At 31.9% G+C, this 15,996-nt stretch overlaps 1 protein-coding gene across 2 annotated transcripts; it reads right to left on the bottom strand.

Moving 5' to 3' along the window:
* Positions 1-440: 440 nt before the first annotated feature.
* Positions 441-15,672, bottom strand: LOC127717851 (uncharacterized). 2 transcript variants are annotated; one of them, XM_052223708.1, is made up of 6 exons: positions 15,373-15,672; positions 14,001-14,333; positions 11,417-11,521; positions 10,966-10,993; positions 10,118-10,221; positions 441-966 (listed from the first exon to the last, which is right to left on the bottom strand). In XM_052223708.1, exons 1-6 carry the CDS (start codon positions 15,491-15,493, stop codon positions 518-520), a joined length of 1,140 nt encoding a protein of 379 aa, XP_052079668.1. In that variant the 5' UTR covers positions 15,494-15,672; the 3' UTR covers positions 441-517. The 2 variants fall into 2 exon arrangements, with proteins under 2 accessions (XP_052079668.1, XP_052079669.1); XM_052223709.1 differs by lacking the exon at positions 441-966 and adding an exon at positions 8,279-8,881.
* Positions 15,673-15,996: the final 324 nt, after the last annotated feature.

The following is a 15,996-nucleotide window of genomic DNA, read 5'->3' as shown; positions in this document are numbered from 1 at the left end:
TAAAGAGACATTACTTTTCCCCAATTCGCATTTGAATGCATTAAAATTGGTACTTTGAATGTCAAAATACCAAAACTTTCCTAATCAATGTCTCGTTAATGTACCGAAACTGTTTTCAATTATAAGGCAGAACATACAATTGTGTCTGTACTTACAAATTGACCTTTTCGTTAGTTTGGTATATTGAAAATATACGTTTTACGGGTTTTAAAACTGAAATATTAAAAACGCCATATCATTTATTTATAATGGTAATCATATTGTTATTTCACATTTATACTTTAACTTAGAAAACCTTATGAAAGGGCAATATATTAAGAAGAATATATCTATTTGTGAAACTATTATTTCTCGATTTACACGAACATTTAATGTTGCACTGTAAAGGATTAACTTACACATACTCTCGATAAGTACAATAAGTCTGGAGAATAGTGAGAAAATAAACAAAAATACATTTAAGCTTCGAAGTATTATTTAACAAAAAATATGTTGAGTCAAACATTTACACTTTACTTTATTGCTTTAGTGACAAGTTAATGTATTCTACTGTATTCTTTTTCGTATGAACGTTTGACTGTGGGAAATCGTCGTCTGTTTCGTAGTTTTCAACATAATTCAGTTTCATATTTTCTTGGCCATCATTTGCGTTAGAGTTGCTTTTTCTTTCATCCAATGAAGAATTGTGTTCTGTGAATTCAAAGAAATGACCACAAGCAGCATGCACAAAAGGAGATACTTGTTGAACTTTCGGGGTATCTTTCGTAATAAGATAAACATGATTGTCTTCAGCTTCAATGTTTTCCACCAGTGTCGTGTATGGTTTCTCATATCCATCGTCTAAACTTTCTGCAGCATTGGTGTCATTTTCCGATGCTGTTGAAGAATGTTCATCGAACACAGATATTAAGTTTCTACTAGCAGCAACCATTCTATCGGCTGTTGAAATAATAGAGATGTTATTTCCTGAAATTAGTAACATCAGTCTTTTTTTTTTTTCATTTTACACAAAAATAAAACATATATTTTTTCTCAATCTAATGTCGAGGATACGATTGCATCATTATGTTAAAACATTCATACCACAGTTTAAGTCTTTTTAATATTTGAATAATAATGAACTGTGTTTGTGTGTTTTCAATATGTCATGATATAGATGAAAACTTACATATCAGTAAAATTCTAATTTATAATGCTTATCTGTACATAATGAATCAAGTGATTTAAAACAGAAACAGGAATACATATTCATCCATGACTGTGTTGATTTTTTTTATTAAATACGTTTGTATAATTAATTCTGAAGAAGATGTAACCGTGAGTATTCTAATAATAACGTTATTTTGGTCTTTATTATCTGAATTTAATTGCATGTTTACTGTGCTTACAGTTATCGACATCAGTTACTATCCCTTATCAGTCCTTAAGATCTATTTAGTATACGACAGTATTACACAGTTCAGTTTGTATCAATATTTCTTCATTTAAAGAATTTTAGTTTAAAACATACCCACAGATTTCCATTCCACAACAAAACTGCTTTGTCCAAAGCTGTTACACACAGTTACATTGAATTGGCGAGATCCACGAAAATTCTGACCATTTAAGAATAAACTAATTTCGGTACCATTTACTGTAATGATTGCATTATGGATATTTTCTTCTAAACGAATAGGCCTTATTTTCGCATCTATATCTTTGGGTGAAACTGATGTACTGAGTCCGTGTATATTTGCGTCCATTCGTTTTTCGTTTTGAAATATCAAACACAAAAAACGAAAAACGAAAGTGTTTTCGGTCAGTGTATATTTGCGTCCATTCGTTTTTCGTTTTGAAATATCAAAAGCAAAAAACGAAAAACGAAAGTGTTTTCTTTTTTCGTTTTTGATTTCTCAAAAACCAAAACGGAAAACGAAAGTGTTTTCATTTTTCGCAAAATCAAAATCAAAAGAGTTTTCGTTTTTGATTTCACTAAACAAGAAAAACATCTACATTTGTATTCAATTTCTGTATTTTGTTCTATCTAATTCTCGTTTTACGTTGTACAATGTCTTCCTTACTTTTTACATACCCATCGGAACCCCGGTGTATTATCTACTAAATGTAGACAGAATAGATCGCCTAACTTATGATTTGAAATAAGGTAATTAATGAATCAAATAGTTTCAAATTTTCTTGTTTTTATCTATAATAAAATGTAAAATTACTATATTTAAATATTAAATGAATCACAAATTTAAATAATACAATGAAATATTATATAAAGATGGTAAAAATAAAACGATTAATTACAACATCACATTAACAAGGGAGGTTACTACTTATTTGATAAGAAAACTAGCCCTGCACAGCGTTTATCAGATCAATAGTATTTAAATCGGAGATAATGTATATTGATTAGAGAAAAATGGCCTAAAACATTAAAGAATACAGAAATGAAGGACCCAAATCCAGACCATTATACTAGTTGCCTATACCAACTTTTTCTGTCTCCAGTAGATTGTTATTGATAATCATACGTTTTCTTTTTCTTTTTATGACTATCAATTAAGACGTGAGCTTCAATAATTTGCCAGCACATAGTTACTTAACTTATTTTGCTCCTGGTGACAAAATGGGGAAATTTTATCAACTAATTGCGTCCAAACACTTTTCTGGTTTTATCTTTATGAGGAGGGTTAGGCGGGGGAAAACAACAGTACATTTCACCTGTTGGTACTATAGCGTCACTCTTCTTTCATTTTCTTGTGCCTGTTTTTTTTTTCATTTACACCAGGTTAGACTTTTTATTTTCAAAGCCTGTCTATCCCCCACTACTCCCCCGTGCAAAATAATATAATTCTATTAATGGTGACCCTTTATGATTAACAATATTTGAAAAAAAAATATATATGGCATACAGCTACCGACGACAACAACATAATTAAAGGCACCTGACTTCAAACAGGCCAATATATTCGAGTGATACTCCCCAACTCATACCTGGGTGGTGTAAAAATCAGTTCATAAGAACATAGTTGTCTTTCACATGAAACCACGGAAAACATTGGTAAATAGTTACTTGTATAAATGATCGAGAAATTAAGAAGGTAAAATACAAAACAAATATTAAAATTAAGACAGTATTCATGCAATAACTACACCTTGGATATAGTTTCTTTGTTCAGTTAGAGTTGAATTTGACAATCTCCATAGATTTCCGATAATTGTTCTGCATAAAACCATATGGAAAAGCACATTGACATAGTTTTCTAAACGTTTTTAGGAAACGAAAAACATTGCATAGTGTTGCAACCTGTAATGTGAAGATGTGCATGCAATTGCGGAGGTTATCAGAACTTCGGTCTGGTCAAACCAAAGATTTTAAAATTGTTTTTGCTGCTTCTCTACAAGCACGCGGCATTAATAAGTAAAAGCAGAGACTGGTCGGCTCGGAGTCAAAATATTGAATCCGCGTAGGATAACATGTCTTCCTGTGAAATATAACATCACGAACTAGCACGTCCGGCTCAGCGCGTTGGTCTTATCCAAAGCAGGGTTAATATTTCATATTACAATAACATGTTCTCGTCCTGAATATGCATTTTATTTGCCACTGGACATTATACAGCCATCCATCATTACCATCTCAGGCACAACCTTGCATAAAAGAGTGATTTTGCGGTCGTATAATGGTAAGACGTTTGTCACAATAACTTGAGTATACATGTAAGTGTATGGATCGTTATGAAATTGTACCACAAAGTTTCATACCGCATAAGGGAGGTTGGAAGGATTTGTGGGTTATTGTCCCAACTTTGTAGGAATTAAGGACCAAAAACAAGCATTTTTCTTGTTTCAGGACAATAACTTAATTATAAATGTATGGATTTCAATGAATTTGTACCACAAGGTTCCATACTTCATAAGGAATGTTGTGACAGATTTTGGGGGTTATGGTCCAAAACGTTAAAAAATCGGTAATAAAAACTAGGATTTTCTGGTTTCCGGACAATAACTTAAGTATAAGTCTAAAATGAAATGTTTTAGGAAAAAGGACTTAAAACAATACTTTTCATACGTTTTTCGTTTCTTGACCAATTCCAATGGGGTTTCATTCAAAGTCTTGGGTTTTTTTATATGCAGAATCTCACCGTGTATTAATAAATTCTTTTTTTGGGGTCCGTTTTAAATTTGGTCCACATGAAATAAAATAGATTATTAGGGTTCTTTGCTTTGATGAATCTAACAGTGTATTTAGATTTTTTATTTTGGGCCCGGTTTTCAAATTGGTCCACAATAAGGAACAAAGCGTTCATAATCAATTTTAGTTTGATTTTAACAAAAAAAAAATTCAAGGGGTCTTTTAATTGCTTAATCTACGCGTGTATTTGTATGTTGTATATAATTACGCAGATATCATCGAGTGCAAAATAACACTCCTTATCGCTTGTTATATATTAATTTCATCAATAAATATTCATGAAAATAATTTTATGAACATAGATAAATGATATGAAAAAGTTTTGTCGTGAGAAATATATATATCAATAACAAATCAAGAATACCGAAAATTTGTGTTAACGCATGCGGAAGAATATCTCAAGAACGTTTTGCAACAACGCGGGAAAGTATGAATGCCTACTCAAATCCAATCTATTAGAAAAAACGAATTATTACAGAAGAGTGTCCACCGTGCACTTGCACTGCACTATCATTAGAATAGTAGAATAGAATGACATACAAATGGATGAAAATTATATAAAACTCTTATACAAATATTAATATAATATATAACACCAAACCAGAGTATACTGATAACAAATTATTATATCACTACAATATAATTACTACTAGTAGATCAAATTCTTGGTACTGAATCTAACCTTATACAAATGTATTTAGATTTTGGATATTGGACCACATTTTGTACGTTTTGTACGAGCCTGTAGTACAGTGGTTGTCGTTGGTTCTTGTCTGTTATATTTGTTTTTCGTTAGTTGTTTTGTTTAAAATTAGGCCGTTAGTTTTCTCAACCGAATTGTTTCATATTTTTCATGTTGAGGCCTTTTGTAGCCTATTATACGGTATGGTGTTTTTCTCATTTTTGAAGGCCTAACGGTTACCTATCATTACGTACATCAACTTTATTTGAACCTTGGTAGATAGTTGTCTCATTGGCAATTATAATTCATCTCCTTATTTTATAAAAGTCCAATTTCAAATTTTTCTGATCTTACGCCACCTTTATTCTGTGTCAGAAACCTATGCTGTGTCAAATATTTAATCAAAATTCAAATTCAGAGCTGTGTCAAGCTTGAATTGAGTGTCCATACTTGTCCCAACTGTTCATGGTTCGACATCTGCGGTCGTATCATTCTGCGCCCCGCTGAGCATTTTGTTTATATTTGCAATTCATTCGATATGTAATTTAACTGCAAAAGCCACCAAGGGACGGTGGTGCATGGCAAAGTGGGAGTTAGACGCACATTGTATACATTCTAGTATTTATAATTTGATTAAAATACCTCGTATCTGATGAAGAGGGGTTACTATACACTGTAATTTGACTCCAGGCGGCACCAAGGGAACATGTCATGCACAATTTAATTGTGAAACTTGTCCGAGATAGATATAAAGCTAAGACGAGGTCCATATTCGCTCCCGTATATATTTGCTGTCCCAATGTTCTTAACACGTATCTACTGTACAAAAAGAACGCATTAAATAATTGTAAATAATTTTATAAAAGGAAGACTAATAGCCAATTTACCCCTGTATTTTATTCACACCATGGCCATTTTTAGCTCACCTGGCCCAATGGGCCAAGTGAGCTTTCTCATCACTTGGCGTCCTTCGTCGTCGTCGTCGTCCGTCGTCCGTCGTTGTCCGTTTACCTTTTCAAAAATCGTCTCCTCTTAAACTACTTGGACAAATTTGAACTAACTTGGCCACAATCATTTTTGGGGTATCTAGTTTGACAAATGTGTCCGAAGACTAAAATAGAACGTTGGGTAAAAATGCAAGTTTTGTCTATTATTTCGAAAACCATTATGAATACAAAAAATCTGACATGAGCAAAAATGTTCAGAATGTTGAGCTCTAGATCTGTTGTCCATACATTTCAAAATTGTCAGACGACTTCTTATAGGAGTTATTGCCCTTTAATGAAAAAGTTTTCCATTTTCTTTTCATTTTTGCCTATTATCTTGAAAACTATAATAGATACAGAGAAACATTAAAATGCAAAAAATGATCATCAAGACAAGTTCTACAAATAAGTTCAATTGTCGAAATCGTCAGCCGACTCATATTAGAGTTATTGCCCTTGGATGATGATTTTTACCATTTTTTTGCGTTTTTGCCATACAAATGTGTATCTTAAAAATTATAATAGATAGATAGAAACTTTATTAAGCAAAAATGATCGATAATGCAAGATCAACTAACAAGTCACTTTCATACCCTCTTTTGTCTTTTGAGCAAAAACTAGAGAAGATAGAGAAAAACTAAGCAGACTAAATGATCAGCAATACAAGACCAACAAGCCAGAAATGTTTGTCATGAATTTTATTCTCGTCTTCTCTGTTGGAGAGTGTACTTTGTTGAATATGCACATAGACCTAGGTGAGCGACACAGGCTCTTAAGAGCCTCTAGTTAAAAAGCATATCAATTTTTAACTAAATTCTTAGTACACGTATCGCAACCCAATGTATGTTCTCTATTGTCTGGGTTGGTACATTTATGATTATCAGTTGTTTATTTTTTTAATTTGTATTTCCCAAATAGTAAGTTATTTACATACAATATTTCTTATCTCTTTCTTGGTATTAAAGTAATTTTTATTTCACAGCTGCGTAGTGGTAATGCAAAATCATGTTAGTCCCAGCACATTTTATTTGTACATTAAATAGAAGAAAATCAATATTCGTTTGCCTAATATTCTCTCTTTTCGGCATTTACTGGACAGTCGATAAAGATAATACAAGGTAAAACACACCTTTATTGTGTTAGATAATACATGCAAATGTTCATACATGATCTTATAAATGATATATGCAATCACAGTGTAGTCTTGGCCACATGATTACGAGATCAGATTCATGGAGTTTCTAAAGTACTTATTAGTCTATATTGTACTTATCTGCTGTCCCCGTGATCATGAACGAACATTGCGAGCACGGTGCGTCGACAAGATAAGTGTCTCTCCTGATGCAAGCATCACCGGCAATGAAAATTCACACTCCTTTAAAAAGGTCAAACTCGTAAATTTGACACCGGTGGTAACATTTACAGATAGATCGTATCGGTCAACAAATCTAAAATTTCGACAGTTAAACTTACGCAATGTCGATTTTAGCAGTTATTTCTCGTAACTTTGTTCAAACAGATTGTATACAAGGAGGACACCCCTGCTTATCAGAAAAAAATAAAGGAGATAAGGTATGATTGCCATTGAGAGAACTATCAACTAAAGTTCAAATGAAGTGGATGTTAGAAATTATAGGCAACCGTACGGCCTTCAACAATGAGGAAAAAGCATTCCGTAAAGTGAGAGCATCAATTGAAATACATTTACGCTATACAATGGAACACAAGTTATGTAACGATTGAGAAATGACATTTTGAAATGATTCAATGATGCTATTTGAAAGTTTTTGCTTATTTTCACCAACTTTAAGTCAAAAATACAAAAACATAAAATTTGATTTCCATATGTTTTATATACATCAGAAATATATATTTTTGTAGATTGAGCATACGTTTTCAGTTATGAATTAAATGGCCACATAGTGGTCTAATCATACCATCTCCTTTGCAGATAAGATATTATTTGAAATTATAAGGAATGTATTATTGTTATATATAGCTCTTAAATTCTGTCATTTTCAGTAAGTCAAAATATTAGGTTTTTGACCTCCAAACATTTAAGCCTCGAACGTCAATGAAGAGACATTACTTTTCCCCAATTCGCATTTGATGCATTTAAATTGGTACTTTGAAAGTCAAAATACCAAGAATTTCCTAATCAATGTCTCGTTAATGTACCGAAACTGTTTTCAATTATAAGGCAGGAAATACAATTGTGTCTGTACTTACAAATTGACCTTTTCGTTAGTTTGGTATATTGAAAATATACGTTTTACGGGTTTTAAAACTGAAATATTAAAAACGCCATATCATTTATTTATATTGGTAATCATATTGTTATTTCACATTGATACTTTAACTTAGAAAACCTTATGAAAGGGCAATATATTAAGAAGAATATATCTATTTGTGAAACTATTATTTCTCGAACATTTAATGTTGCACTGTAAAGGATTAACTTACACATACTCTCGATAAATACAATAAGACTGGAGAATAGTGACAAAATAAACAAAAATACATTTAAGCTTCGAAGTATTATTTAACAGAAAAATATGTTGAGTCAGACATTTAAACTTTACTTTATTGCTTCAGTGACAAATTAATGTATTCTACTGTATTCTTTTTAGTATGACCGTTTGACTGTGGGAAATCGTCGTCTGTTTCGTAGTTTTCAACATAATTCAGTTTCATATTTTCTTGGCCATCATTTGCGTTAGAGTTGCTTATTGTTTCATCCAATGAAGAATTTTGTTCTGTGAATTCAAAGAAATGACCACAAGCTGCATGCACAAAAGGAGATACTTTGAACTTTCGGGGTATCTTTTGTAATAAGATAAACATGATTGTCTTCAGCTTCAATGTTTTCCACCAGTGTCGTGTATGGTTTCTCATATCCATCGTCTAAACTTTCTGCAGCATTGGTGTCATTTTCCGATGCTGTTGAAGAATGTTCATCGAACACAGATATTAAGTTTCTACTAGCAGCAACCATTCTATCGGCCGTTGAAATAATAGAGATGTTATTTCCTGAAATTAGTAACATCATATTTTTTTTTTCATTTCACACAAAAATAAAACATATATTTTTTCTCAATCTAATGTCGAGGATACGATTGCATCATTATGTTAAAACATTCATACCACAGTTTAAGTCTTTTTAATATTTGAATAATAATGAACTGTGTTTGTGTGTTTTCAATATGTCATGATATAGATGAAAAATTATATATCAGTAAAATTCTAATTTATAATGCTTATCTGTACATAATGAATCAAGTGATTTAAAACAGAAACAGGAATACATATTCATCCATGACTGTGTTGATTTTTTTTATTAAATACGTTTGTATAATTAATTCTGAAGAAGATGTAACCGTGAGTATTCTAATAATAACGTTATTTTTGTCTTTATTATCTGAATTTCATTGCATGTTTTTTATAGTACGTTTGATGAGTCTATATATTGAAAATGAATAGGGGGCTCCAAAATACAGCTTAATATATGGAGTATATATCTCCCTGTTGATATTAATTTTAAAATTTTCTATCAGAATGTCCTTGATAGAGGGTTGGTGCTCACAAGGAAACTAATTAACCAAGATATCCAAGTGATAAATTTAACGTCGTCCAATTAAAAGTTTTACAGACACCATCACGAGTTGCTTGACCGTTATGGAATTTGCCACGAATGTTCCAGATATTGCTACCATAACCCTATCTGCTTTTCATTGTTTGTAACATCACTGAAATTGTACTTACCATAATCAACATGACGAATGACAGTAGTGGAGCAGGATTTGCTTATCCTTCCGGAGTACCTGAGATATTTTGTCGACCTACTTGTCCTGTCAGTTTCGCTTCGAATTACGCGTTCTGAATGTCTTTTTGGTATCGTCTGCTTGTTATACATTTAACCCCTGCGCATATTCATGTGGCTAAACAAAATCTGGCAACCTCGACGATTGTTGTATGATTTCGTGTTGATGGCAGACATTTGATTGTTTCAGTTTATTAATTTCAAAACTACTAGAGACTCAAAACAATTTAGAGCATATTGTAAAAACACAATTATTGTCATATATCTTTCAAATTTGTTTCACTTGTTTGCCCCATAAATGTTAATGATCAGCAAAGGTTGCAATTCACAAATATATCTTACAAAATCTGTAATGTGGCAAATGGTTCACCAACATATCTTATAATGGAACAACTGAACACGCGATATGTTATATTTTGTTTTGTCTAATTTGTCCCATCTCGTACCTTGCGATGGTGTCCGTATGTTATCATCTTCAATAATTTCTGCATAATGAGCGCTTTCCTCACCATTCCGTTCAGGTGTTTGAATATTAACTGCAGTTATCATCCTAAAATTATTGATTCTATTTGGAAACAGTTACAAAATATATGTCTAAAGAGTCAAGGAAAGGTTTGGATTATATAGTTTGCCTGTATCTTCTCATCGTAAATGAATAAAATTAAATGATCTTGTATTACTCTAGATTTACAACCAAGTTAATGGGGACTTCAAATATTTTTAATACAAAGCAACTGACTTTGTCTACAAGAAGAACACATTGCCTCTTAAATCTCAATACATATAAACCCTGCCAAAAAAGTAAAAGACATTAACATGAAATTGCATGGAAAATAGAGAAACATAATTTGAAAGCCTTTTTTCTTTGATTTTGTTGATGCGTATCTTTCTTCGTATTAGGGTTTTTGATTGACATAATCGCCTTATTCCCCTTGTTCATGTTACTCATGTCTAAGATAAACTAATATTTAAAAGTAGCCAAATTTAAAGCGTGCACTTAAAGTCTTACAACATGTTCTGTGATAGAATGTGTTCTCCATTACAAATAAAATGTCGTTTTCATATTTTGATTCTGGTTAAAGGATTGATATCCCTCTGTTTTCGTAAGTAGCATTTTATTTTGGTGGTTTATTACATTTAATCGGATGAACATAAGCTTTCGTAATATTAAGCAATTTGAGACATATAACCAAACATTGATTGTCTGATGGTGTGTTATTGCGACATTAGTATATTGACCCTTTCTCTAAAATAGGGATGGGAATGTATTTGATATATAAGACACTGGACTAACCTCTGTTTGTATCTCTTTTTCAGGTACCCTAGAATTATAAGAAAATTACATTGCACACACTCCGTGTACGAATAAACAAAAATGCAAAATTTGCTTAAATAAGTATAGCATATGGAACAAAGTATCAAATCATTTGCCTAAACCATGACCGGCAATTAACTTAAGAAAAACCCGAGTTATCATTTTATCATTGTTCAAATATATTTTATAGTCATACATGTACATTTAATCACAGAGCCTTAAAGTTAACTACCTTCCCGCATGTAGGGATGATATAATGTCAGAGATATGGCATACTTCTTTTTCCTTTTTATTCGCTTTTGTTTCAAAATAAAACGCATATAATAATATCAGTCTTCTCTGTACAAAAGAAGGACTTGTTTGTATGTTTGTTAAACCCTCAAAGCATTAGTCATCGTAATATATATCTAAACATATACTGTGTACTTACGAAAATATATTCCCATCCCAGCCACTAGGATTACAATAAGTATCAGTAATGCTAAAATGAGGATGCCTTGGGAGGACACTGTTTTTTCTTCTGATGAATAACTCACTGAAATGCATATTTTAGAATATTCAAAACAAACATATAACGCAAAACTGTACTGAACTTCTATTAACTGAAATAAATGCATCTATGGATAATCATAAGTTCAGTTGTATATGAAAAATATCATACATCATCATAGCAAAGACGTTCATTTTTTTATTAATTGGATTGAAAAACATCTATCGTTAACATGTCCTTCAATGCATTAAGGTTGAATAACTCTATAACATATTTTGTTTTATATATTCGTGAATTGTTCGGCAAACATTCCATTCAAGGAATGATACAAATCTACATAAAAATTGATAACAGGCTATGCATTTTCGACATATAATGAAATTAGACAGATGGCAAAACGATAAAATAAACGACCAATAGGTCTACTGTTTCCAGAATGGTGTTTTATCGTCAAAACTATTGAGTATTGGAAAATGAACGCAACTTGTTTTATTCGCTATAAATTGATTTGAAATGGAACTTTTAACAGGTCGGTTTTGTATATTTATTGACTGCTGTATTATATTATTTACTTCTCATTTATACACGAGCAACAAGACTGGTGACACATGTGGAACAGAGTATACTTACCTCCCGGCGCACCTGATATCAACCAATTTTTTTTGTTGAATTTGTATTGCTCCTTCATTAGTTTATTATGTTGTGTTTTGTAAACTATTGTGTCTGTTTTGTCGTTATTTTGTCTTCTTTTTTTGCCATGGCATTGTCAATTTGTCGTCAACTTATGAGCTTGAGCATCTTTTTATTTACTGCCGCCTTTTATAGGTCTTCAACTTAAGGTTTGAATTAGTTTGATTTTTTTTGTTGTACCCTGTCTTTCTTTTGTGGCGTATAATTTGGTCTTTTAACAAGCCTTGAAACCGTTTTTTTGGGATTACAATTTGTTTGTTCCAATACAGAAATGTCTTAGTAGTATCCAGAATATTGCTTGAAGTTAAGTGTTTATACATTTGTTTAAAAAGGTAATGCCCTCGTTTAAACTCTATACGTAAATTTAAGGTGTTTGCGAATTCCAAAGTTCGTTTGTTTCTTCCATTTACGTTTTGTAGAGGAGAAAACCGGCGTTGTTATATTTTGTGCAAAATTAAATACCTTCTCATGATTGAAATGATATAGTTTATGTTTCATAATTTCAAACAGAGAGGCGAAAGATACCAAAGGGACATTCAAACTCATACGTCGAAAATAAACCGACAACGCCAACAAAAACACACATTAGTAAATCAACAATATCGCATGAAAGCGGTTCACCCATTGGCACACAGCCTACTTTTGCCTTAAAATCCAAGTATTGAATGTAGACTCGAGGCTGAAATTTGGTTCCAATGTGTATCATTTGAGGGGCATATTATCGCCACGTACGAAATCCATATGCGGCCATTCAGTAAGACTTACTTAGTCTGAAGCAGAACCTGTCGTTTATAATATATAACTGTATGAAAAGCGCTGTGTTCCAATTAATTAAGGTATTTTTTTTATTTTTAAAATTACATCCGATAGTATGACATCGTTGCTAGAAACAATAAGTCTCTGTTAAAATTCAATGGAGACTATATATGGCTACGGAAATTATTGAAGAACAATTGTAACTTTCACAATTCGAAAAATAATCAAGAGTCGACAAAACAAAAACAAATTAAAAAAACAAACAATTTGTTTAAAAAATGGCTTTACCAAATTGTATGTTTCTATTTCCTAGTCTTACTTCATAGACTCAATATGAGATAAATAGATCATTACACGCCAATGGTCATGTGGTCCCATGTTTTATTCCTTGCGCAGTTTTTGAGACTTTAGACCAAAGGCCTCGGTTCGATATTAACTTGTTGGTTTGATACAATGTTCGATAGGGAAAATGCATGTAATAATATATAAATATTATAAATAATGCATCTAACATTTATTGATGTGTATTATTTCGTGTAAGATTGCTTGAAATACATACAATTATGGAAACAATCTGATGTAGAATGTATTTTAATCTAAATGCATGTATTACCGTGCTTAGCTGTCCATTTACCTTTAGATATTGATGTCATAGATGTTCGTGTCTAATTACTCAATTAAGCAGACAACCAATGTCAAACGCCCGGGGGAATCGCATACTCTCTAAAAGATCCGAAACAGGATGCGTCGACAGAGTAAGCATCTCAGTCTATAAAATTACAGATCAGACGACTATCCTAGTGTTTCCAGATCTAAGACTGCGAAAAAGCTAGTGAGTTTAGACACTGACATATCGTACTGGTCAACCAATTCATAAAAGTGACTTTAAGTTATTTAGTGTCTATTTCAGTCGTTCTTCCTTCTTACTTTGTTAAAGCAGTTTTAGTGAGAAGAAAATAATTCTGAACGTGGGGTATCAATTGAGCTACGTAAATGCCATACGATGGAGAAAAGTATTTAATAGTTACGTTTGATCTTATATTTATTCATTTAATGTAATTTTACCTTATTAACATACCGTATTGTTGCAAGTCGACATAAACACTGCTTTGTCCATAGCGGTTGCACACAGTTACATTGAATTTACGACATCCAAACGAATAAAGTCCATGTAACACAAAAGTAATTTCTATACCATTCACTGTCACGATTGCATCATGAAAACTCTCCTTGATAAGTATATGCTTCATTCTAACTTCCATATTTTGTAATCGAACTAACTTACCACCGATTTCTGTTATATGGTGACATATTATCTCCGACGGACTGTACACTTTTACTTTTATTTCAACTTTTGATTCTTTGTTATTATCTGGAATTCGTCTATTGTCGCCAGAAAATACAGGAGGGCCTAATATGAAAAAAAAAAAAACAAAAACGGAAAAAAATACAAGAACAGCTAGACAGTTATTTTGCATTTTGAACCATCACCCATCACCTTTTTCAAATGCATTTTAATGATACTAATATTAAAGAACAAGGAACACGAATGAGCTAGTCTTTATTTTATAGAAATGCTCTTGATTTAACAGCATGTCAAAGTTTCACGTACTAATTGTTTTGAACATCTGGACCCATAAAAGCTGTGCATTTGATTTAACGTTACGTATACGTTTCGTCGTGGTTGTACACATAGCCATCATGTACATGTAAAACAACCTCCGTTGGCTAGAGTCATGTTACAGTATTTTACAGCCAACGAAATGAAACTAGGTATTTTCAATAAATATTCGCAATTAATTCAACTATGTTGTACGGTGAATTTAGGCGAGAGTAGGTATGTTTAAAATTTACAAATCTCACGAATATATTTAGAAAACAAACCAAGGCAACAATATAAAACTTAGATAATCGCTCAGATAAACTACCGGGTGCGTTTTCAGCCTAATTGGTAGTGACATGAACACATATTGGAATCAATATAAAATTTATAGCTAAAAAGTACGAACAAAATAAAAATTGTAATGTCTAACGATTTTACTTAGATTTGTTTCAATCTTGAAAGTCATATTTACTTTCAAGAGCGTAATAATGCAGTCATTCCCTCAAAATTTATCACGATAAATCAATACACCATTTAAAAAAATTGTCTACTATGTAACTCCGTAGTTGAGATAACATATATATCTTCTTTGACGCCTATCAAAATATCCGTTTATTCATACTTATTAATTTTGTCATTTGTTTTTCCACTCACTTAGGTATAGTTTATTTAATATGGAGATTTGAATACTCACATTACTAGTTTTTTGTTGATTCTTCATTTTAAGATATCTCTGTATCACATTAATTAATTGACGAAGATGAATTATGCAATCACTAATATTCGCAATATATTATGAACAGGTAAAGCTATTCTTAGTACAAACATCAAATATTTCAAAGTATACCTGTAGATACAAGGTAGTACGCTCTACCAAGTTGAAAAACGTTTCCACGATAATCAGGAATTCCGTTTGAAACATTGCATATGTAAAACCCTGTATCTTGGTAAATATTTGATACGTTCATCTCTGGGAGTCGAAGAATTCCATCATCTGTCTCGTCTAAATATCTTATATGTTCGTTAAAGAAGGATTGGTGTTCCCACGTAAAGTAATTATAAGTGTTTGGTTCCCCTTGAGCAAGACATCGAATTTCTCTATTGCTGCTATATTCAGTCAAATTTATGTACCGTAGACTTATGACAGGAGGATCTATAAATAGAATTAAAACAAATTTAAATGATCTTGAAGATTTTACTTGCATCGTGTTTGATAAATGAGTAAAATATGGCGGATCAATAATTATTTGTTAGCCAGCAAATATTCGAAATTTAGACAAGAAAAAAACACTTGAAGGTTGTTGTGCAATCATCATCAGCACGCACAAATTTCTGAAAATTTTGAAGAAATGTATCTTGAAGTAAAGTTCTTACATGAAATAATAAGCGATATCTCACTAGATGCATCACCAATATCGTTCTGAGAACTGCATGTGTAGTTGCCAGTGTCATGCCGACTAACATTTCTCAT

The sequence above is a fragment of the Mytilus californianus genome, unplaced genomic scaffold, assembly GCF_021869535.1.
Source record: "Mytilus californianus isolate M0D057914Y unplaced genomic scaffold, xbMytCali1.0.p SCAF_10, whole genome shotgun sequence".
In the NCBI taxonomy this organism is placed as follows: domain Eukaryota; kingdom Metazoa; phylum Mollusca; class Bivalvia; order Mytilida; family Mytilidae; genus Mytilus; species Mytilus californianus.
Note: the sequence above shows the minus strand (reverse complement) of the source record. Positions and strands in the feature narration are given on the sequence as shown.